The sequence below is a fragment of the Cantharellus anzutake genome, assembly GCF_015039405.1.
Source record: "Cantharellus anzutake strain C23 chromosome Unknown EI90scaffold_18, whole genome shotgun sequence".
In the NCBI taxonomy this organism is placed as follows: Eukaryota; Fungi; Basidiomycota; class Agaricomycetes; order Cantharellales; family Hydnaceae; genus Cantharellus; species Cantharellus anzutake.
This window is the reverse complement of record NW_024066968.1, coordinates 731,315-754,522: the sequence shown is the minus strand read 5'-3', so window position 1 is coordinate 754,522 and position 23,208 is coordinate 731,315. Positions and strand designations below refer to the sequence as shown.

The following is a 23,208-nucleotide window of genomic DNA, read 5'->3' as shown; positions in this document are numbered from 1 at the left end:
AGGAATTGGGAAGGCAGCGCTCATATCCTCACATCTGTTAAGCCCCAAGTAATACCTGGGGCTTTGCGGAAAGCTGCTCCCTCCCCCCTCCCCCCTTGGTACCCTATAGGCACCCCGTGTTTGCGCAGCGAAAGCCAAGGCCAGAAAACATCTCCCAAAGAGGACAACTTGCAGAGACCTGCTTTCGAAATTCCCTGCGGACCCGATAATTAGTTGAACATGTGCTGGTGGCCCTGACATGTTAATTTGTTCAGTAGGGCTTGCAAAACTGGGAAGGGCCATGATAACCGCCGCAGGCTTGAACAATTCCATAAACTGTTCAGTGTGGACGAGGCGACAACCCCCCGCTCAACCTGAAAGATGCCTTCCGACAGGATAGCGCAGAGGACAATTGTGGTTGGGATGCTGCCCCACTTTATCGAGGAAACGAAGAAGTATTTTCATGCAGTGGTGACTAGTTAGAGGAGATGCGCAGTGCCTTTCTTGAGCGGCGCGACAAGTTCACTGCCAAGTATTAAATCTTCCTCCGCTGCGAAGCAGCTCAACGTTCCGAACCATGGGTCAGTTGTCGTACGTCAACTCCTAGTCAGTTGCTTCCAGGATTTGGAGGCGTGTTACATGGGGGCGACAAGAGCCACGAAGGGCCATAGGCTCTCCCTAGTAGTCTTCCCAGCAAGTGTAGCTGGAAGATGCGCTCTGCGGGTACCGACACCGCTCAACATGGGCCCAGGGGGCAGCCACCATTGCTACTGGCCGTGCTATTCTTGAGCTAGCTGAGAGAGTCCCAGATGCGGGGGACCGCGTGTTATGCGGATTCGAATCGATGCCGAACTTCTCGCCTTATGATCTTTTAGGCGGTGGCCCAACAGGGACAATCACCAAGGATACATAGGCGCCCGAACTCAGTGGTGACTTAGCCTTGATCAAATCCTCATTAACTCCACATACTACGCCGCTCACAAACATACGTAGCCAGGTCCCAATATTGTTCGGACGTAGTGTCAAACACATCCGGAAAATCGATCAGAAGAAGGGGGATGGTCTGCATCAAATATTGCACTGGGGCTCTTTGTGCAAGGAGCAAGTCCACGGTCTAGCCCCACCATCACATGGGTTCGGTGAGGGTTATGAGCATGAAGCACAACACTTCCAAGTTGTGTTGGCAAGAGCGTGGGAAGATTCGGGTTGTCAGAGCCCCCGTTCTTTCGCCGCGGTGCAGACGCAGCGAACCCTAACAACTCGGATGTATGTTCTCGTGCAGCTAGTCTCCTTAAGTCCGCCATCTCCACGACGAGGGAGTCAAAATGAACCAAGCGCGTCATGCTCTTTGTTCTCTCATAGCCTCAATCGACACCGGTCCGCCTTCCCAACTTGCCACCATCCTGCAACCATCTCAAGTTTGACAGACACGTCTTTCCAGCCGCTAGCCGCTGCTGCTCTCGCAGTCGCGATGTGCACATCGTTCTCTACGCTGACTCTTCACGTCTTGCTTCACCTTACCCTCTCTAATGCACTCCAAGTATCTTGGCCACAAGTTTTTGAGAACGAGAGAGTCATAACGACATGGCAGGGTGGGAGTGTACGTACTCTAGCTCGTAGTCGATATTCGCAGCGCCGAGCTAACTCTCGATTGTGGCTAGGCTCCATTTCGCTTTCAAGTTCGCGACTTGGATAACAATATTCCCATTGTCGATCTTTCTGGAATAAACGCCGCCCAGCAACCGTGGTTTGTATCACTCTTCCTTGCATATCCCAAACACCTCATACCTAATCTTGCAGGTTTGTGACTGCATCTGCTGGGCAGACAATTATTTTTATTGTGTCTGACAGTGCTGGAGACTCATCCCAATCTCCCAACACAACCGTACAGGTATGTCTGTCGTCCGATCGATCCAAAGTGCTTGCTCAACGCTCCCCCAGTTGCGCTCTCCCACCCCAACTGACAGCCAATCCACTTCGACGCAAACCACCACCGCCACCAGCAATTCAGGCTCAAGCCCCACGTCCCGTACTACTTCATCCACTGCCTCCTCGGTAAGTCGAGCGCAAGGGAATGCAGTATTCAGCTTATGACTTTCCATAGTCTCCCTCGACCCTAGCATCACTCGACAACGGGGGTACCCCGCCAGGGGGCAATTCTATCCGCTACATCGCTGGCATCCTCGGCGGTGTCTGTGCTATTACTGCATCTGTGTTCCTGTGGCGGTGCATCCGTGCCTACCTGCGACGCAGAAGCTTGGAAAGGTACGCAGCCACTAGTGGCTACACATGGTGGACACCAAAGGGGGATCCAAAGCCCAATATGGTACAAGTACCAGGGCGTATTCCACCGGCCGCGCGCGATATAGAAGCAGTTCCCAACCCAAACCCATCACTTCTGAAGAGAGCTTCAGATGAGAACCTACTTCTCAATCGCGGGAACATTGATATAACAAACCGAGGCTCACAGTCTGGCTCCCCTGATTCACTATCATCCCACAATCATATCGCCTTCCCAATGAGTTGTGTGACATCGAGCCATGATGGCTCTTATGAAACCGAGAGCGTGTCTTCGATTGACATGGCGAGAGCGAGTTCAACAATGCTGCCCATTACCCCCGCGAACGACTTTGCATCCACCTTACGATATCCACTTCCCACCGTGCACCGCAGCGTATCTCGTAGCACCCTAGGGACCAAACGTTCATTTGATGTTTTCAGCCCCAGTTCCAGTAGTCCGAGTTTCCGGCGTGAGCACAGCGTTCGGCAGTTGTCAGTACCTTCATCGCCGAACCCGTTCGAGGATGCTGTCTTCCAAATACCGATTGCTACTGCCTCCACGCTTCGATCTCCCTTCGGGAATGATGACAGGATCAGTACTGAGTTCCCACAAGATGCAACCTATCTTGCAGATGACGAAATCAGCGCGTTCTCACTTTCACACTCTCCCACTCTAGGCTCGTCTGCTACTGGCATTTCCTCGAACCGTGCAAATAGAGATTACCCGACCACCCCCACTACTTCCCACTCGTATTAATCTTCCTAAAGAATGATGTGGCTCAATACATCACCTTTATCCAAAGAGCGGCGAAAGTCACATCGTAATTCTCAGCAACCATTCTCAGTCGCAGAACGACAAATTATTCGACCTGAGCATCAGGGAGTCTCCCTGACTGCCGATTCTATCGTTAAATTCATTGCAGTAAATACCTTGATCATTCCTTCATGCATCCTTCGTTGCTTTTTCACTAGGCTTTTTCTTATCTGTTTGTTACCTTCTTTCCACTCTGTAGCTATCAGATGAACATTCGCCGCCCATTTCAGTATACAATACAGCGCACAGAGAATAATATATACACCTGGAGTCGCCTCTGTTCATCAGGCTCATAAACATGGTTCATCCAATGCTGAGTTACTGGACCTTGCCAAAATCTACGGGGGAGGGCAGAGGCAAGTTAACTATTCTGTATTGCCGTCGTTCAGGATGTACCCTCACATGAACTATCATTCCGAATCTGCGGAGGGGAGGGCGAAGGGATGCTAAAGGCCCTGGGGCCCTAGGCTGGAAAGGTTCGAGGTCATTTGACCGAAATAGGGCCCATAAATGGTCACTTGGACCTACAGCTAGATAAGATGCCCCCTAGCAAGTGGATTGTGCTGCCAGCTCCGCAGCCTTCCAGTGGTTGACCTCTTAACGTGCAGCGTTTTTGCCGAATTCGTAGTACGAACAGATTCAGTCAAGGACCTGGTTTATTATGTTCCTTGGATTCGCCGCGCTAATGGAGTACTCGAGCCGTCTTAGAATCACCAGACTCAGATTCGACGCTCCAAACCTAAGTGAGCATTGACACGCCTCCACTTCATTATAGTCAGTTTATATGTCCGACTGGATTGCAGTTTTCAAAAATGCACCATCGCTCAGGGAAACGGCGACGGAGGCGCTTGGCGCAAACAAGACGCCAGTGTAGACAAAGACAGACGACTGCACAAATTTGGCGATTGTTATTGCTGGGTAGTAGAGGGAATGAAAACGAGAGCAGCGACCGAAGATCCACTACCTACGTCCAGCACATAAAAAAGTCAAGTCTCTGGTTGGGACTATTGTACGTATGGAAGCCTGTGAGTTTGAGGCATGTCGACGGCTGCATACCATGAATCATATAGTAAATGCAGCGCTAACGGGCATAGAACTGGAGGCAACAGAATCTTAATTTGTGATGCCGGACAGGCTCTGAAACGCGATTTAGAAATTGTAGCTCTTTTTTGGCGGAAACGGGGATTGACAACAACTTCGCTACACGTGATTGACCGGCGCACGCCGAGAAACTGATACAGTACACAAATCCTCAAGACCAGTGCGTATTGATGCTTGTCGACACTGCCGGTCATTTACTAACCCGCCAAATCTTGTTTAGCCTCTCCTAGGTATCTCTTTTTTCTCTCGGCTTATATATCTCTCGTAGACTCAACGAAATACCTTACCAGGTGCTCTTGCCATGGCTCAACGTGTAACCCTTCGCACCCGTTTGTCTTATAACACCAGGTCAAACCGCCGGCGGGTGGTCAAAACTCCAGGTGGAAAGCTTGTCGTGCACTATACTGGCAAACGTGGCAAGCAGCCTAAATGCGGTGATTGCGAACACAGGCTTTCAGGTGTACGTTTCATTGCTTTCTTAATTATTGAAACGGGAGAGTAATTGATGATTCGTTTCAACGATCTATTTATTCTTCTGCTGAGCACAGATACCTGCTGTCCGACCCATTGTGTTATCCAGATTGCCAAAATTCAAGAGAACTGTTGCCCGCACATATGGTGGGACTAGATGCGGGAATTGTGTGAAGGAACGGTGAGTGTTCCTACCGGCCAGAACCTCGATCGTTGCTCAACGTATGTTAGTATCATGCGTTCCTTCCTCATTGAGGAGGCAAGGATTGTCAAGGAAGTCATCAGGGGATCCAAGAAGAAGAAGAAAAAGCAACAGCAGGAGCAGCAGGAGCAGCAAGCACAACAGACCAGCTAGTGATATGCACCTCTTATCCGAGTATGTCATATACTTATGCGCCACAGCCCTATGACGATTAATGGTCTGAAGTTTGTGTGAGCACAATAAATCTCCGTGCACCATACATCCGAAATTCTATTCTGACGTCCGATTTGACTGGCCATCAAATATGAGATCAACATTTAGCACGTTTTTATAAAGATCTCTGTTAGAAATGGAATGAATCTTGGCGTTGTGAAGTGAAACAAAGGAACAATGAGTTCAAGCAGACTAGCTAATCTCGCCTCCAAAACAAGAGCAGTCTTTTCCACCCGGGGAAGCGTTTACGTGCATGACCGTCTACCTTGCTGTACGACCTCTGCCGCTCCTGCATGTACCTAATATCTTGCCGCTTTGCTTTCGGGCTCGCTTCAGAACCGAGAACTCGACGCTCGACCACTTGCGCAATTTACTGAACCTCTCTCCCACTCTGCTGGCACGTTCTCTACTATGCGATTGGTTCCCAGACACGCCAAACGGAGAGCGCAAAACGTCCCAATGTTCACTTGGAACAGAATGACGATTGGATCCTTTTACTCCCTCAAACCCATTGTGAAATATCATTCCTTTCCTCCTTTGCTGCTTCACCGCTCGGACCCGTGGATCTTCAACGGCAATACGCGGTTGCAGAATGTCGACCCCCGTTTCACCCTCCATGACACGTGGCGAGTGGTAGGCAGCACATGTTTGGGTATCGAATATCGGAGATGCAAGATATGAAAAGTAAGAGGATCCATCGTCCAGTGATTCGAGCGCAGAAAAACTTGGTGAATGTGAACAATTTGGAGCGATGAGCGCCCTTAGTGGAATGTCGTCGTCGATGAGGTGGGAAGTGTTGGACGAGTACTCGAGTTCCGTGAGGTGCGACCAGCGCGAACCCAAACGGAACGAATCAGACGTCGTCGTGGCCGGTCGGCCTGATGAGGAAACTTCGAGAGCTTGATCGTGCCACATCTCGAGCGCTTCCTCTTCCCTAAGAATATCATCGAAGAGCTTCCGGTGATCTTCTGTGGATCGACCAGGCGGGTAGCACAAATCAAAGACAGTGCCTTCCACCACGAGCGGTAAGTAGGTGCTTCCCGGAGGACCAAATTTGAACGAGGGGGATGACGGTTCTGTTGGCGAACATGCATACGCTCGCTCGGTGGTGGAGGCGTCAGTGCCAGGAGAAATATTCACATCGGCGGGCGCCAGGCACAGGAGATCGACGCTGCTAACTTCGGCCTGTTTGGAATATATATCATTATCCGAAGTGGCATCCAGCGGCCCCGCGACGAGGGGGGGTGTTGCTAGGCTCGTGTTGAGTTGTTGGTGAGTCCCTACGTTTGGGCGCTTGGATTGATCGAGGGTCGACGGTGTGGTGGGATGGCCCAGGCGTCTCCAAGTGAAGGAGTTATGGGGGGAAGGACGGTGCCCACGGGCTTTGGAGGATCCTGGATGTCCGGCCACGCGTTCCAATGAGCGAATGGGCATCCCCAAGATGCTAACGGACTTGTTATGGAGGGGAACTGCAGTCGTGGGAGGCTGTTCCACAGCCCTACACTTATACCATTAGATGAGGAGAAAATACGAGTGGCAAGTCTTGCTGTGGCGAACCACTCCAAGGATTGAAGCATCCGAGCGCAAAACTCCCAGGGAATAAATAGGCATGTCATTTTGACACTGTACACATTCAGGCATCTAAGTATCGACATTGTACTTGCGTCTATCTTAGAGTTTAGCCACGCCGCCGCCATCCAAGCAGTGGCTACATCTGGGTGCCAAAACATCATCGTCAGTCAAGGGATTCGATGTCACCTACCAATGCAAGGCGTAGAACAACCCACACCTCGTGTTTCAGAAACACGCGCCTGCGCAAGTATTTGCTGTGCGTACTCGAGGTGGCGGGATATACTACTAAATCAAGTAAGACAGCTTCCTTCACGTGCACAGACCAATAACTTGATTGAATTGAGCATCCTTTTAGCTCCCAATCATCCGAACACTTTATTTCAGCCTGTGGTGGCCGGCCAGAGCATAATATATCTACATTGCTCCTCGAACTGTAATTTGGTCGGGTGCTGGTCTGTGTGGAGATTTAGAACAGGTGATTTGCACGTGGAGATCCTTCAAGTTCACATTTGGCAGTGGCTCATTTGAACCGTCCTCCAGCCTCCCATGAGCTCCAGGTCCTCCTCTCCGGACTTTGAAGTCTACAATGAACGAAATCTCGCTCCCAATGCCCATGACTTGAACCAAGATCACATTCCCACGTTGTCATCTGTTGGTGATGAGGAACATCAATTAGGATTAGGTCCAAGTCATCATGCCGGAGCTAGCAGGAAATACGACCCTGACCCAATGGACCCATTTAATAACGGAGAGTTAACTTTGATGGGCCTTAGCAGTATTGCGGTCTTACTCCTGACCTGTGCCGCCGTGTATGTTACAGTGGTCAAACTGCAGTTGTGAAGGGAACCTCAGGTAAGTCATGTGTTGACCGATCATCAAACTAGCGCTGACTCCACTTATTTGGGATAGTGACTATGAACGATGTGAAGAATTATAGGCGAGTCCCACAGATAGCATGCATGGCTCAGGGTATTCACTAATGCCTCCTGCGAGGTTAGACAACTATGAGTATCACACATTGTGTCCTAACTCCCACTATAATGGCTCTTTGCTTTCGTCTTTCTTCATTGCCATCCAGAACGCGGCATGGTACACATAGCTTAGCATGCCTCCGCTCGACCCAGTATAAGTTGTGTTGATCGTTCGCTCGTTCGCAATCTCAAACCCGATCTTCTGAGCCAGGAGGCGGACCTCATCAAGATCGAGTTCGATGGAGACATCTGAAGGGCCGGTGCTAGGTCCGGTATTCTCCCAGTGCCATAAAAGGGGTCCTGTTGGGTTTCCTCATAAATGGGATTCATCCTGTGGTTTTCCCGACGTTACTTGCCCATATTAATCCAAATCCCTTTAGGTTTTAGAAGGTCATAGATAATTTGGAGATAATTGACAATGTTCTTCGCCTGGTATCAACAATTGTAAGTACGACTCACTCGGAGAGGGAAACGAACGAACAGTGTCAATGAAAAAGCAAGTCAGAACTGCATCCCATTTGCCTTGCTGCGGCTCTCTTTCGTCGCCATCTTGGAGAGTGCCATAGATCTCTTCGAAATCACCTAAGAAATATCGGCAATGGGCCGAATTGCTGAGACCCGACATAGAGTGCCCGCACCAGCGACTAATGAGAAGGACGGTCCCCTAGGGGCGTCAGAAGGCAGGACATCAGGAATCTTGATCTCTTTCAGGAGTGTGTCCGAAGTCCGCATATTGGAGAACGAATGAATATAGGGATAAATTGTATGTTGATTGATCTGCTCCGTGCTTGGGTGACCGTCAGTGAACTACCCACTCGACCATTTTGTTCAAAAAGTCCTCATGCTAACCGATTTAAAATGAAATATGAAGACAAAAGCATGTAATGAGAAAATTCATTGCCCTGGCAAGAATATCCTGGTGTACACATTGGGAAACACAGGTCAGTTCGGTGGACAATCAGGAGGGCTTACCCCGTTTGACGACCTCATACGGGAGACGGGCAAGGCCAGTCCCTGGAACAAGAACCTGAACCGATTCCCTGCCCGGAAGGTAAGTACGATGTAGCATGAAGTTATCACCTTTTCAGACTGACTTTTCCTCCGCAGACAGGTTCGTAAAATGCATGTCTAAAGCCTCTAAGATGGGATCATAGCATGCCTCGCGTTCTGGTTTACCCTGAAACACCGTCATTCGTTAATTTTGTCTCGGCGTCCGGTTCGAAAGACGTACTTCGACACTCCAATCCCGCACAAATTGTTTCAATGTGCTCCGCAGCTTATCCATATCGTTATCGCTCACTCGTTTCTTCTCGCCCCTCCGAGAACCATGTTTGCCTTGACCGTGAGCAGTGTGCCATGTTTGTCCGCCGTCATGAGAGTGTGGTTGCAACGCGTCATAGGGATGGGGACTTCGGTCTACATTGGCTAGAGATGGTGGTACGTCGGAACTACCCTGATGTGAGCACGACACTGGAGGCGGGGTGGATGGTGCCGGTGGAGAATCGTGCGAGGTATGGAAGGTGCGGCCACCATCATGCGAATGCACGTCTAAAGGTGGCGCTTCAGCTGCGACGTATGACCTCCATCGTGAGAGTGGAGCATGGGCCCTGGCAGCACAAGGATGCACAAGGACGCACGAGGATGCACAATCCACTCATTGATGCAACCACACACCTTCATTGTTTGAATAACGCGGAACACTCGTGCCTTGCTCGGCTGGGGCACTATGATCACGCAGACTGTGAAAGCTCTTTCCACCATCATGGGAATGTGTATGAACAAAACCATGGCTCTCTTCCTGAAGGTCTCCAATTTGTTCTTCGACATCGGGAGCACCGCCGTTGAAAATGTCCGGGTGATCGACGACAGCATTGAGAAACTTTGCATTTGCCTCAATACGCTGATCTACCATATCAATCCGTTCCCTAAACCCAAGCTCATTAAGGAGCTTCTGGTGAGCTAGCGGCAAGGAATAGAAGTCCTTCAAGCGGCGCGCGTTGGCGGAGAGTGAATATTGCCTGTAGTGTGCGAATGCGTCAAGTACTGTTCTGAAATGCAGGTCTTCTAGTTCCGCGTCTGTAAGCTTAGCTTCATGATCAGGGTGCGACATCTGGCCAGGTGCAATGCATCGATCAACCCAAGTGAAATTCAAAGAATCGCGTCTAAAATCAGTTCATCCATGAGCACGTGCACGTTGCAATTCTGCAGCTGACTGAGGCGAAGAATGTGTAGGTGTGTGCCTTGGAAAAATATACAGAAAATAGATAAGTGAAAATACATGCGGGTATTGCGTCAACATCATGAAAGAAAGGGGGGAATATGACAAGCACGAAAAACTCAAGTCAACACACATATAACTCGTACCTTAAGAGGGACACGGTTATTCAATAGAGGCTGGAATCCTGCCTGACAGTTATTCTTCGATCGCTGGCGTACTGAGTTCCTCCAGCGCACTGCTGTACGAAACAGTCGACCCTCCCACTGAATCCCGATCATCAGAGTCGTCAACCAGCTTGAACTTAATCACATTGACAATTCCACTCGTCACCGACTCCGCGTTATCGCTCTGAAGAAACATATTTCCGCGCCAAGCATCAAGCCAGAGGGAAGTTGAGGCAAAGTTCGTGTTCGAGATTCTTCGAGTCCCGCCATTTCTAGGACTAAGCTCGAAAGACGATCGGCGGCCAATGAAAGAGGGAGTATAAAGGCTCGCATGAATGCCCGTCTCTGTCACCCCGAGGGAGAGAAGCCGTTCATCTAGTGTATGATAGATTTTCCGGAGGCCATCGTATCGAAGGAAGCTGGCAGGGATGTACTCTGTAAGAACGGGTTCACATGTTTCAGGGTATCTCCGATATGCAAAATCTTCACCGATATGAGAAGCCGATCTGATGAATGGACCATTCTCCATTCGATACAACTGTGAAGATTCTGTCGCCTCGTCCACCATGAGCATCACATCTAGACGTTTTTGATGCTCATATTGAGGAAGAGTGTGTGGTCGCCACCCGATGTTGGACGACCAGAGTGTTTGGCCTCTGGCATTAGGCATCTGGAAAACGGTGGAAGGCGGTACAGACGAATTGCGAGACACCCTATGCGCATCTCGGGCAGCATCAAGGGAAGTAAATGATATGGAGGGTACTGGGATAACGTGGTACCACCATGAGGCACGAGAGGTGGAGCTGGTGGTCCTGTTCGATTCGCTGTATCTCTGGACGACCCAAAGATGTGATTGTTTCAGGCAACCCAAAGAACGCGTTATCTGAGGAATTCATCGTTAGTTATGAATAACCAGGTGCAAATTTGTCATACCATCATAGAGGGTCTTGGCGTCTCTAAGTAAACCTGATCCCAGAGACGGGTCTTCCAGTTGAACAACACTAATTCACGGTGATATGTCACCATGGCTATGTCGCCCTCTAGTTCAAACGCCACGCAGGTGGCAGGAGCTAGGAAACGTGCAAGGCACTCAAAATGTGGCGCCTTCTCCCCCGAACCATCATCGTACTCGAGGTCTAGGGAATGAACGCTGTATGGACATGTTCCATGATCATCTCTGGGAAGACCTCATCTTTAGCAGGGTAGGGTGAAGAGATGGATGCACAAAAACTCACTCGGGATGACGGGGGTGAACAAGGATAACAAATTTCGACGCCGACTCGACTGAACGCTGTATGATCATTATTTCCGCGATAGCTCCCGTGTGAATAGATGCGACATGGTGCAATTTCCCATCCGAAGATCGCTTATCGAGGTCCCAGCATCGAATATAGCCTTTCTCGCAGCAGGTAATAAGGAAACGTCCACCGGGAATGACCTTGAGGTCATTGATAGTGTAATCCTGCCATTCGTCCTCGTCGCCATAATCATCGAACATGACCGAAGGATCAGATACTGGGATATGGAGGTCGAGAGTCTCTTCTTCTGTTTCGCACAAGACACCCTCCGGCTGTTCGATCATTTTCAGGAAAAGATATGGCCGAATGGTAGCTTGTTTTAATTGATAAGTGTCCATTTCATCCCAAGAGTAAGTGCAGAGAGGGATGTCATTCTCGATACACTGATCCCGCTATTGGACTGTCCAGTGAGGAAGCCGGTACCGGCGTCATGCACAGATGACTCACCAGCGCATTCAACCATGTTGCTCGACTCGAAGTCAAATTGTTCATGTATCGGTTCGTCTGGTTCCAACCATCAGCGATCGCGATGGGAATGACTACAAAACCATTTCACGGACCCTCTGGAGTAGGACAACATCACGGACATGGAGGAATCGAATGATGTGATAGAGGACATCCTCGCCAACAGTCATCAGCCTTGATAACACGGGTGGTAGGCACCCAAGAGCCTTCAAAGACATCGGAGGCGTGGAGAAGTTTAAATCGAGAGCAGAGCTCTTTTAAGATGAACGCCAGCAGAACCGCCACAATATGGATCTGTGCTTTTGGCGGTCAAGGGGCGATTCCACGTGATTTCATTCATTTCCGATCAATCGGCACCGGCCCGTTCGTGCCGCCATCGACTTATTGCCATCGTTCCCTCTGTTAGCTCAGGAACCTAAGGACATGAGCTCGACGACGCGCCCGAGGGGGGTGCTTGGGGAGGGCATTTATGTCCCTACCCTAACATTTTTCAAGGATGACCAGGGCCAATCGTTGGACATCGGGACCCATAAGCGGCACATTCTGTGGATGGCAAGAGCTGGAGTACATGGATTTCTCCTGCAAGGCAGTACGGCCGAGGCCGTTGCGATCAATAGAGAGGAAAGGATTGAGGTACACCGCTTTCATTCATGCCAGGGACTTCTAGAGTGCTTGAGTTGCTATTCGGAAGCTGATCGCTTTAATAGCTTATCAAAGTTACCCGGCAGCTCCTCGATGAGAACGGATTCCAACGCCTCCTCATTATTGCAGGAGCAGGAGCCCAATCTACCCTTGAAGCCGTTACGCTCTCGATCGATGCCGCTAATGCTGGTGCAGACTATGTTATCGTGCTCTCACCTGGATACTTCGCTAGTTCAATTACCCCCGAGGCCAACGAAGGCTTCTATCGGGAGGCGAGTGATATTATGCTACTATTATTCAATCGTGATAAATACCCCATCTATTGGTGATCACTAGGTGGCGGACTACTCTCCCATTCCAGTGATCATCTACTCATACCCAAGCGCATCCGGTGGACTAGAAATCAGTTCTGATTCAGTCGTTTCCCTCGCTAAGCACCCCAATATTGTTGGGATTAAGCAAACAGATCATAACGTGGGGAAGATGGCGCGTATCGTGTACCAGGTGAAGAAAGATCAAAGCGATTTCGTTGTACTTGGGGGTGCTTCTGAGTACCTGGTCGGCGCCCTAGCCGTTGGTGCTGTGAGTTCATCATGCTGTGCGATTAGCCCTAATCCGGGGACTTACCCTCAGGCAGTCAGGCGTCATCACAGGAGCAGCGAACATTTGTCCTCGAGCAGTCATGAAGCTATATCATTTATGGCTTGAAGGAAAATCCGAGGAAGCACGAAATCTTCAAGGAATGCTATCCGTAGGTGAAGGAGCACTTCTTACAGGAGGAATCCCAGCTATCAAGGTACATAATTCATACATCTCTCTCAAGATGCATTGATGCAATCCCGATTAGGCGGCAGCTCAGCTATTCCTTGGGCGTGGAGGCGTCCCTAGGAGGCCTGTGCCTCCACCATCTGAGGCGCTGATTTCAACACTTAAAGTAAAATATGCGCCATTATACGAACTGGAACAGCGACTTGAGGCTCAGGAGGCATAAGAGCGAGAGTGATGTTTTAACTCGATTGAGTCGCCGGTCGATTCATGGGTTCAATGGCAATGTCAAATATAGCATCAACCTGTTTTGTACGGAGGGGCAATAAAGTTACCGTTTACAGTGTAACTACGCAGTGGATTAATTGCACCAGTTCGCAGCTGCGCGCCAGCCGGGTTGCCCACCCCTTTAATGAGCCATCGTGGTGTGATGCAGGTCGACGGCTGTGGGCGGGCCTATCGTGTACAGAATCCTCTAATGGTAGATACTGTGCCAGTGGGTGCGCAGGAGTCCGACCCTCTCGGTCTTTTAATAGAGACCAGGGGTCAGGGCGATCATTAATAATTGAGGTAGGTCTATAGTATGTAAGCTGGTGCGCCTCACACTCGCAGTCAGCAGCAACAGTATCGCAACGTGGCACTACCGCATGCTGTGCTTGCAACACTGCAGCACGATATTACTCATCTTTTTCCGCTGCGCATGGGAATACATTTCGATTGCCGCGCCTGCGGCGTGATTTTCGGCACCGAAAATATAGATTACATAATTCACCTGTCGTTGTCAACTGAGCTTCACGCAGTCTTGGTAAATCGAGCAGAGGGCGAACCAATGATAATTGTTGTTCCAGATATTCGTGCAGTGTTAACAGCTATCACAGAAGGATGGATATCAAAGTTGATCAATAACCTGATGGGGGATGTGGCGTAAGGCGGTAACAGTCATCGATGAGACCCAGCATCATGAGCCCCAGCCACCGTTATGGTTTTCCCATCTGACATCTACAACCACAAAGGAACGGGTTAGATCCAGAACATCTTCGGCTCTACTCGTGACAGGATATCGTGAGTCTTTTGAGTTGGCAGTTGCCTCGCTTAGCACTGATGGTTGCCTCCGGAGGAGGATACAAATAGCCAGCGAACCCAACAATTTGCCACTCCCCCCCACCAGCGCATTCACACCGCAGCCACCGCCACTTCACCAAAAGCAGCATGCAGCGTTCTAACTCTACCGCTTCCTCCACTGTCTCTCTAGTTCCCCGTCACAGCGACGCGGGCATACTGAAAGCGAAAGACTACTCCGCCGCCTTTGCAACGCTTCAGGAATCGTACGGCATCGGATTTTGTGGTAGTCCATTTAACCGTAACGCCTCGAGCGAGGGCTCGAGGAGTCAACCATCATCAGCGCGTCCGAGGAAATTTAACTTCTTTTCACGCTTGCGCTTCACCTCTCCCTCAGCTGACAGTGATGCTTCCGCTTCAGAGCACACCGTGACGGATACAACGAGCAGGGCTGCTGCAAAGAGCCATGAGGCAGCCCTCCCCAACCTCTCTTCGTCTTACGGTATTCCCAGTGCTCTTGCGACACACAAATTAGCTCCCAAATGCGCCACTTCTCAATCCATTACTGCATCCCACTCACACCCTGCTGCTCAATTGCAGGTTAGCTATGGTCTCCCTTCAATGACATCCTTTCCACGACTATAAGTCACTTTGGAAACGGAGTCCTATGGAATAGTAGCCAGGACAACAGTGGGGGCACTTTGACTCGCCGATTCAGTCTGGTCACTTTCAACACTCTTCCCTATCCCATCCCCCCACCTTGTCGTTCATGCATAACTTTAACGCGTATTGACTCTAATATGAGGCTGATGCACTGCTTCTTTTTCCCGGGTCATTCACGGCTAAATTTTAAGGCGGTTGCAGAGAGGGGGGATGTCGCGTGGATCAGCAGGAAGAATTATGATATGGATGCTATTCGTCTGAATGGTCTTCGGATTGGGTATGTTGTAGTTATTGTTCGCTCCACAAGCTTTGATTGTGTCGGCCCAAATGCTGAGTGGGTTTGATAAGTGGTCAGTTCGATTATGTGCCTTTTCATTCAGCATCCTTTCAACCAAATCAGTCGCTAATATCTGAAGTGGCGTGGCAGATCCAGAGTCTCACCACTTCGATGGATCATCCGCTGATATGGTGTATTTTAACAATCGTTGTGCGCACATCAATTATGCCGGAGCATGACGTATCACATTCTGAGTTATTTTATCTTACACTGGGGAGATATTCCGACTTCCAGAAGCAACTCCAATCCGTTACTGATCATTCTACCTTAACCGGCGAGATCCCCGATCCTCTGAAGGCTTGAAGAAATGCCATCAATTCTGCGGGTCCCCGTGTAGATACTTGACGTCTGGCAGAAAAGGGTTCTTTGCCTAACGCTTGTGGACGATGAAATGGTCGAGCATGAAATGAATCGAAAACCTAACCTTTCATGAACAGCTGCGGGGAAAGTCCCAAGATCATCCCAGCGGACATGGCGCTTGACGAGTTCTTCCATGACGACGGGCTCATCAGAGAGAATGACGCGACCTGGAATGAGTTGGGCAATTTTCTGAAGGGTCCCTCTGAAAAATCCGAGCTTGCAGTGGAACACCAAGATCAGGTCGGGACGTGTTCGAACGATGCGCTTCACGAGCTCGAAGATGTCGTCAATAAGTAACCGGCGGATCCGACTGGTGTCAATCACAAGCAGTCTTGATTTAGGGAAACGTTGATTAGGTGGGATTTTTTGTAGATCCTGTTCAATGAGCCATGAAAGTGGGAGGATTTTGGCTATAGCATGGGAGGTTAGAACCTCAAAATCATTTTCAAGATAAATGTCCCGGGGAACACTCCGATCGCCTCCAGGTTTTCAGACGAGAGTAAGCATCCATTTCCAACATCGACTACTTGAAACAAAGTTCCCGCCTCCAGTACTTCAAGCCCTGAAAGGACACCAATCGACTCGGGACTCCACTTGATATGGGGGAGGGTCTCGCGAAACCGCAAATGCTTAAGGTTTGGCGCTGCTTCGAGATGAGACTGATGAATACTCTCGACCGAAAGCTTATGAATAGCGGGAAACGACCAGGGCCGAAAGACGGAGTGCGGTCGAAGAGATGGATTCATGTGAAACATCAGATTGGGCCTCTCCCCCCACAGTTCCACCCGCTTCACATCACGGCAATGTTTTAGGATGTTGACGGTGGACGCTGAGTCTAGGTCGTTGAGAGTCAACTCGCCCAATACTTTGAACGTTGAGGTGAAGATCTGGTCGCGAAGGGTACGAGTCCACGGAGCGCGTAAACGGAGCTGACGCAAAGTGAGAGGTGGTCCTAGGTCAAGAGTTCCGGAGTCGCGATCATCCTTCATTACTAGATGAATGTCAAGATCTTGGAGGGAAATTAAGGAATCAGGAAGAGGAAACCACATCCCCTTCAGCTCGACATCGTTCGTATACTGATGAAGGCGAAGACGTAGGGATTTACAGCGATGAAGATGAGGAGACAATAACTGTTTGACTTGCTTCTGCACGGCCTTTGGTACATTTTGGAGCATCAGGTAGATATCCAAAGGCGCATTTTTCGACCTGTGGATCCACACGGACGCACGCTGTAGCTCAGCAATATCATGGCTTCGCATGGCATCCTGTCCGTCGTCCACTTGCTGTTCGATTGTCCCATTCGCCCACTTCAGTGGCCATTGGAGCCTAATAGAGATATTGGACCATAGTCGTGGTTCCTCAAATGCCAACGCGCGCCAATGTTTGGAGACAGAGGATATCGCGACCCGATATTTGACGTTCTGCCAAACGGTGCTGTTAGCGAGACCATGCGCGAAAACTTCGTAGATAATCTCTGGAGGCAAACTGTGTATGTCCTTACGAGACTCGTTCATTTATGAGGTCAGCAGTGTGGGAAACTTGAGCCTGAGCACAGCCACTGCAGAAAATTCCTGCAAAGCGCCCTTCATATATCCTTGAAAGCTCGCCTATCGAATGGCAAAGGATACATTCTTCGCCAAACCGGGAAAGAGGAAACGTCCTTCTGCAAAAGAAAAACCTGTTTCCACCAAAAGACGTTCTGTCCCGGCCCCTCCACTACTCCGAATGGCAGGGGGGCCACCAGGTCGCGTCCAAACGATGAGGCTGACTCGGAAGAAATTGCAAGCGGAGGAGAGGATGAAGGAAATATTACCGATGTATCGGTTGTTTCAGGGAGAGATTCCCCTGCGAGTGAGGGCGAGGACGAGTTAGAGACTCCAGCAGAAAAAAGGCTCCGGCTTGCCCAGCTGTATTTGGAGTCAGTCAAGGAGTCTCTTGGTGAGTCTTAAATATTCTTTATTGATTAAGGCTGAACTGTTTGCAGCTGGCGAAGTTGATGCTGGCGAAATCGACAAAGAACTAATTGCTTCGCGGTTAAATCAGGAAGCTGTACGTGTATCAAGGTGCTATCTATCCAGTGTAAGTTTCAATGACTGTCGTGGATAGTTAAGGCATTCGGGGAGAATTTCTTGGTTTGTCGGAAACTCGGTATGTGCCATCCTCCATCTGTTTTAGCAACACACTCAGTGAGTTGGTCCACAGATCCCAGAGCCCTCCTCCTCATCTCAATGTCTCGATCCACCAGTCCTAATCACTCGAGGGCACCGCTTCACTGTCACTTCAGCAGTAGTATCCGAAGATGCCAAATACTTATACACCTCTGGCAAAGAAGGCTCCATCATAAAATGGGATATTCGAGCTTCTTCTCCCACTTGCATAAAAAAGTTTCCAAAAGTAAGGCCCCTTGGTAACGATTCCCAGACAGCGCGAAAGAAGGGAAAGAAGAAGGGGTCTACAACCTCGGGTGCGACGGGGCACACGAATGAGGTGCTTTCGCTGGCTTTAAGCTCTGATGGGAAGTACCTGGCCAGTGCAGGGAAGGATGGGACTGTGGGTGTGTGGGATGTTGAGAATGACGTTCACATCCGCAATATCAGTGATCATCGTAATATAGTCTCAGTGCGTATTACCTCCCTTTTCCATCCTGCATAAGTGTTAAGACTTGATTATGTAGGATGTCAAGTTCCGCAATTCAACCCATACTCTTTACACGAGTTCATATGATCGCACAATCAAGGTTTTCTCCATATCCCCATCGCCAGCCTATGTAGAGACACTCTTCGGCCACCAGGATTGCATTTCGTCTCTCGACACCCTAGCATCTGAACTCGCAGTCAGTGCTGGAGGGATGGACAAGACGGTGCGCTACTGGAAGATCGCTGATCAGACCCAGCTCGTCTTCCACGGCGGTCGCGAGAGCAAGGTTCGGCGTGTGATTGAACACGATTTTGAGTTTATGAATGAGAAACAAGAAGCGCCGAAAGGATTTCTCGAAGGCCGAGTCGAATGTGTTGCAATGCTTGATAATACCCTCTTCCTTAGTGGGGGTGATAGTGGGTAAGTAGCATTTGTTACAATTCCATCTCAGTTCATTTGCTCATTCCACAAAGAGCGATAGTGTTATGGTTAACAACAAAAAAACGGCCGCTTTTCACGTGGCCACAAGCTCATGGATTTGAAGAGGCGATATCCAATATCCCCACTTTGCGCAACCCTAGATGTATCACAGCGCTCGGAGCCCTTCCGTATTCCGAACTCTTCGCTTCTGGTAAGCACCCCATCATCTATCTGATTTTTTTTTGTATGACATGGTTCATCGCAGGGTCTTGGGATTCCGTGATAAGAATATGGAAACTAGAGCCTTTCACGACATCTGGCTCCGCTCCGATGTACCGCTCCTTCAGTCCTTTACGGAACGTGCATGTACCCGGATTCATAAACTCGCTGCAAATACTGCGTCCACCTATCGAGAATTCTTTGAATGACGTCGTCCCCTGGGCAGCGGGGGAACGCCCACAACCTGGCTCGGATATACTCCTCGTTGCGGGTGTTGGTCAGGAGCCACGACTTGGACGGTGGATGACCATGAAGCAGACAAAGGAAGGCGAGACGGTGAAGAATGCCTCCTACGTGTTCATTCTGAATACAATCAGGAAGAGAACCAGCGATGAGAATAGATAATACGGATGCAGGCTGGGGCAGCTTTTGCGTTATCTGCGGAGGTCACCAACTCATCATAGCATATAGTTGATACATATGACATCGCATTCTGTGTGTTTTAGGCTTGCGGAGGACTTATTAGTAATCTCTCTAATGCAAACGGTGGTTAAGTTGGACGAGTGGATATAATTATTCGACATTTCCACTGCCTCAACGGCAATTAAAACATAACGATGTGTTTGTCAATTCGCAAGTATTGCAAAGCTTCCAATGCATCATGATCATGATCAACAAACCCATGTCCAAAAATGTGATAGAGCTACTACTAATCAATGTGCAACAAAAGTAAAGTGTGAATAGTGAATAGGTGCTCGAATGACGTGAACGTGGAGGGGAACCAGAGAGACGAAAAAAAAATCAGTCAATGAAATAAGATACGTACTTGCCCATAAACTGGTTCTCTAAAAAAAAATGCACAAATCTCTCCCACGTCCCTCGTGTTCACAACGCTGCACCTCAAGTAAAAAAGAAATAAGTTTGACTGGGAACAAAAAAAAATGTATGTCCGATAACATATGACTCGTAGCGAGAAAGGAGTTGGAAAAAAAAAATGGGTACGATGCGAATTAGGTCTGTAGTCTGGACCATCCCAATGTTAGGCCAGGAACAACAAGACAACGCAAGTAAAGTCGGCTTTGTTCGCAATAAATTACTAGAATGGTCGTAATGGAAAACATTATGGAAAAAAGTTGGTCGATGCATGGGCCAGAAGGAGGGAATTTCCTGTCGGGGTTGCCAAGGGTTTAGAGCGCCACACCCCCCACCACGGAGTAGGTGCCTGCATCCGGAGGGTCATGAATACCCTCGAGAAGTGGTGAGTGGATTTCCCACTTCCAACGAATCTATAAACGAGACCCTCATGTCCACAAACCCCCCTCCCCTTTAGCCCCTTAGTATCCCTTGACAAGCGCCAGCGCATTATCAATAACGTCATCCACAGACCATCTCTCCCCGGGGGCTTGCTTCAAATCCAACAAATCGCCAATCTCGTCACACGCGCGGAGCAGTTCGTCTACGTCCGTCTTCACATGACTAGCACTGAGACAAAACCTCACTCGACTGGTGACGAGCTCGGTGGCAGGGTACGCCACCACCACAACGACGATAGGAGTTTTGCGCTCCAACATCATTCTGCTGAAAACGCACATCTTGCCGGGATTGAAAAGAAGCATGGGGATGATAGGGGAATCTTCGTGCCCGTAGGTGATAAATCCTAGTTTCTTGAGGCCACGAGAAAGATACCGGACGTTGAAAGCGAGGCGGCGGAGACGTTCACGACCTTCGGATCCGTCACGCATTTCTTGGGGGAGATTCAGCCATGCAGGAACAAGTGAAGGGGGTGAGGGACCTGTGTAGGCGAAGGGGTCTTCGACCTCGCTGATAGGTAGCCCGTCACCAGTTGGTAATGAAACGGATGGGGAATTGGAAGACGCAATGCCCATAATGGAACCCATGCTAGATATGATCTGAGTCAAGACGGCCGGTGACATGGCCTCAGCGTAGGAAGATGCATGAATGCGAGCGCGAACACAGTCAATGAGAGCTTTGGAGCCTGAAATGTAGCCCCCGGCTGCGCCGAAGGACTTGGTAAACGTGCCCATAAGGATATCGACATTTTTGGGATCAATGCCAAAATAGTCGCAGACTCCGCGTCCATGTGAACCCAGAGCCCCAATGGAGTGGGCCTCATCAACATATAGGTAGAACTGAAAAAAGATCCGTAAGTCGGTGTCAGTCAAGGCTATGCCATCACAAATCATACCTTGTATTTGCGTTTCAATTCAATCAGAGCAGGCAAGTTCGCCATGGTTCCCTCCATACTGTAAAGGCCCTCGACAACCACAAGAATTTTCTTCCATGGCCGATGGGTTCTAGGCTGGCCTTGGCTAATCACCTCTCGCAATAAATTCTCGAGGTCGCGTATATCATTATGCTTGAACGTGCGAACGGACGCTCCGCTGATGCGCACACCGAACCTGATCGAAGCGTGATTGTGCTCATCAGAGATGATCAAAGACCCTTTGCCTGCAATAGCTGGCAAAGTCGTCGAGTTGGTCGCGAAGCCCATCGAGTTGATGGTTGCCGCTTCCTGGCCTACAAACCTCGCCACGAGTGCTTCGGCCTGAATGTGCAAATCCAAAGTCCCCACTTCAAGGCGACTCCCTGTGGCCGACATGCCGTATTTGTGAATGGAGGTCTCCACTGCGTCCGCACACCCACCAGTGGCCTGTGCAAACCCAAGATAATTGTATGAGGACACGTTTAAAGCGCGAGTGAGGGTGCCGGTGGATTGAAAGGTGAGGTTGAAATCATCTGAGGCGCGGTCAATGAGAGCGATCGTTCGACCAGGGACACCAGTGACTGGCCGGGAAAAACAGTCATCCATTCTGGCTTTCAGACGGCGAGTATAGAACGAGTCAAAGTCCGAGTTGAGGGCTGCGTAACCCTGTGCATTTGGAGGATAGTGGGTTGGTTAGAATTAGAAATAGGAATGCGGTCAGAATGATGTCAAGCTTGATCACGCACATTGTGAGGCATCAAGTGCGCATAAGCATGCGAACGGAAGCGTTTACCAAAGAAATCGCGAAGGTGACCCAGGCAAATTAAGAACAAATAACTAATGTATGTTGAGAGAAGGATATAATACGGGGGGTCTTGGTGTTCCACATTGGGAAGTGGGACGCCAGCAGGATGTGATGAAGTGTGTCTATATGCTTCATTGTCGCAATGACCGAATTCCGCATGTACAGTCTTGAACACCTGGGCTGAGGTAGGGGGCTCAATGGGCATGATAAGACCAGATTTATCGTTAATCAGTTCGTCCTCATCAATAAGTGAAGTCTGGTTGGTTGAAGTATCATACTGGGATGACCTCGTTGATGCTGATGATTTATCCGAAGACGCGGACAGAAAGGAGAGGGACATTGCTGGAGTTGGCGTGGGGGTGGGCAATTGCGCATTCTGCTGTTGCTGCTGGAGACGAGCCCGGGACTTGGCATCAGCCTCGGCAAGTGCAGACAAATATGCGGCGGCCGTCTTCCCCTTTAAGGAAGATATGGACGACTTTTTGTTGTGCGAAACAGGCGATTGCATCGGAGAGGGCATGCTGCACGCCGTGAATGACAATGGGAAAAGTGTCTGCGCGCAAAGCCTGGCACCTCAAACCGAATTGGTTTTTACGCAAGTTGCCGATAAGCCGTTCTCACGCACCGCTTCTGGCACACCGGTTGCTTGTTGTCCTCATTGCATGTGTGTTTAGCCACTGAGGGGGTGGGTAAATCGAAGCATTGGTCCTAGTCCCCGTAGGACTTCAGCAAGGGTACCACGATGTATATGGAAACGTTGAGATTTGTTATTAGAGTACCCTTCGTCTGGCCCGCTTTGGAAAGAAATTGGGCTGCTATTTTGATGTAATCGATTGACATACTAAGCATTGGCTTTTGCTCAAAATACGCTCAATTTGGTAAAACGTCCTAGCTTCTGTGATGCCAACCAACCGAATACATAGTTTGCAAGACCGTTCCGGCGTTTCAGGATAGGCAATTTAGGTAAGCGAAGTTGCCGCATAAGTTAGGTAATCATGAGTCATGACTTACACGGGCATGACGCCCTCCGAGACAAAAACTATTTGATATTGTATTTTCAAATTTTAGGCGTGAATTTGGATTCATAAATAGGGCATTGTGCTTCCGCCACTTGAGGGTTGCGAGGGTGGACGCAAAGGAGTGGCCTGTCAGAAGAGTGATGCACTGCATTTGATTCGATCTGTGGTACAGAATCATGCGAAGGCTGAGACGTGTCAGAATTGAACGCGGCGTTCTTCGGGGTTCTGGTACTCAGTGTGCATTCAACCACCATATAGTTTGGATACCGCGCAAAACCTACAGCTGAGGAGGCATGAACGTCCACTGTTC

The 23,208-nt window shown here is 49.6% G+C and overlaps 10 protein-coding genes across 10 annotated transcripts; 6 read left to right on the top strand and 4 right to left on the bottom strand.

Moving 5' to 3' along the window:
• Positions 1-1,288: 1,288 nt before the first annotated feature.
• EI90DRAFT_3053107 (uncharacterized protein) lies at positions 1,289-3,349 on the top strand. Its single transcript, XM_039060001.1, has 5 exons — positions 1,289-1,579; positions 1,641-1,726; positions 1,780-1,870; positions 1,921-2,034; positions 2,084-3,349. Exons 1-5 carry the CDS (start codon positions 1,451-1,453, stop codon positions 3,014-3,016), a joined length of 1,353 nt encoding a protein of 450 aa, XP_038917288.1. The 5' UTR covers positions 1,289-1,450; the 3' UTR covers positions 3,017-3,349.
• A 924-nt stretch (positions 3,350-4,273) lies between these two features.
• Positions 4,274-5,186, top strand: EI90DRAFT_631433 (ribosomal protein L34e-domain-containing protein). Its single transcript, XM_039067877.1, has 6 exons — positions 4,274-4,334; positions 4,395-4,404; positions 4,465-4,634; positions 4,723-4,826; positions 4,877-5,021; positions 5,073-5,186. Exons 3-5 carry the CDS (start codon positions 4,476-4,478, stop codon positions 4,998-5,000), a joined length of 387 nt encoding a protein of 128 aa, XP_038917287.1. The 5' UTR covers positions 4,274-4,334; positions 4,395-4,404; positions 4,465-4,475; the 3' UTR covers positions 5,001-5,021; positions 5,073-5,186.
• On the bottom strand, positions 5,169-6,913 carry EI90DRAFT_3053103 (uncharacterized protein). The gene is made up of 2 exons (XM_039060000.1): positions 5,400-6,913; positions 5,169-5,373 (listed from the first exon to the last, which is right to left on the bottom strand). The coding sequence occupies exons 1-2, from the start codon at positions 6,492-6,494 to the stop codon at positions 5,257-5,259; spliced, it is 1,212 nt and encodes a 403-aa protein (XP_038917286.1). The 5' UTR covers positions 6,495-6,913; the 3' UTR covers positions 5,169-5,256.
• Positions 6,914-6,942: 29 nt separating this feature from the next.
• On the top strand, positions 6,943-7,839 carry EI90DRAFT_3153875 (uncharacterized protein). The gene is made up of 4 exons (XM_039065894.1): positions 6,943-7,107; positions 7,173-7,484; positions 7,542-7,569; positions 7,631-7,839. The coding sequence occupies exon 2, from the start codon at positions 7,179-7,181 to the stop codon at positions 7,470-7,472; it is 294 nt and encodes a 97-aa protein (XP_038917285.1). The 5' UTR covers positions 6,943-7,107; positions 7,173-7,178; the 3' UTR covers positions 7,473-7,484; positions 7,542-7,569; positions 7,631-7,839.
• A 112-nt stretch (positions 7,840-7,951) lies between these two features.
• Positions 7,952-9,713, bottom strand: EI90DRAFT_3122202 (N2227-like protein-domain-containing protein; the record flags this gene model as incomplete). Its single annotated transcript, XM_039063470.1, has 8 exons — positions 7,952-8,032; positions 8,085-8,185; positions 8,242-8,390; positions 8,453-8,519; positions 8,576-8,643; positions 8,698-8,780; positions 8,835-9,151; positions 9,278-9,713. The coding sequence occupies 8 exons, from the start codon at positions 9,711-9,713 to the stop codon at positions 7,952-7,954; spliced, it is 1,302 nt and encodes a 433-aa protein (XP_038917284.1).
• A 1,459-nt stretch (positions 9,714-11,172) lies between these two features.
• Positions 11,173-12,078, bottom strand: EI90DRAFT_632255 (uncharacterized protein). Its single transcript, XM_039067879.1, has 3 exons — positions 11,844-12,078; positions 11,731-11,787; positions 11,173-11,675 (listed from the first exon to the last, which is right to left on the bottom strand). The coding sequence occupies exons 1-3, from the start codon at positions 11,964-11,966 to the stop codon at positions 11,217-11,219; spliced, it is 639 nt and encodes a 212-aa protein (XP_038917283.1). The 5' UTR covers positions 11,967-12,078; the 3' UTR covers positions 11,173-11,216.
• On the top strand, positions 12,025-13,558 carry EI90DRAFT_3280489 (dihydrodipicolinate synthetase). Its single transcript, XM_039066765.1, has 5 exons — positions 12,025-12,381; positions 12,456-12,662; positions 12,727-12,972; positions 13,028-13,186; positions 13,238-13,558. Exons 1-5 carry the CDS (start codon positions 12,172-12,174, stop codon positions 13,379-13,381), a joined length of 966 nt encoding a protein of 321 aa, XP_038917282.1. The 5' UTR covers positions 12,025-12,171; the 3' UTR covers positions 13,382-13,558.
• Positions 13,559-14,189: 631 nt separating this feature from the next.
• EI90DRAFT_632153 (uncharacterized protein) lies at positions 14,190-14,958 on the top strand. Its single transcript, XM_039067878.1, has 2 exons — positions 14,190-14,217; positions 14,287-14,958. The coding sequence occupies exon 2, from the start codon at positions 14,365-14,367 to the stop codon at positions 14,857-14,859; it is 495 nt and encodes a 164-aa protein (XP_038917281.1). The 5' UTR covers positions 14,190-14,217; positions 14,287-14,364; the 3' UTR covers positions 14,860-14,958.
• Positions 14,959-16,953: 1,995 nt separating this feature from the next.
• Positions 16,954-19,503, top strand: EI90DRAFT_3185646 (WD40-repeat-containing domain protein; the record flags this gene model as incomplete). The annotated part of the gene is made up of 8 exons (XM_039066379.1): positions 16,954-17,063; positions 17,139-17,512; positions 17,559-17,623; positions 17,681-17,722; positions 17,777-18,193; positions 18,249-18,631; positions 18,685-18,842; positions 18,897-19,503. The coding sequence occupies 8 exons, from the start codon at positions 16,954-16,956 to the stop codon at positions 19,253-19,255; spliced, it is 1,908 nt and encodes a 635-aa protein (XP_038917280.1). The 3' UTR covers positions 19,256-19,503.
• Positions 19,504-20,184: 681 nt separating this feature from the next.
• Positions 20,185-22,399, bottom strand: EI90DRAFT_3122196 (serine palmitoyltransferase 2; the record flags this gene model as incomplete). The annotated part of the gene is made up of 3 exons (XM_039063469.1): positions 20,185-21,000; positions 21,057-21,740; positions 21,821-22,399. 3 exons carry the CDS (start codon positions 22,397-22,399, stop codon positions 20,185-20,187), a joined length of 2,079 nt encoding a protein of 692 aa, XP_038917279.1.
• Between the last annotated feature and the right edge of the window lie 809 nt (positions 22,400-23,208).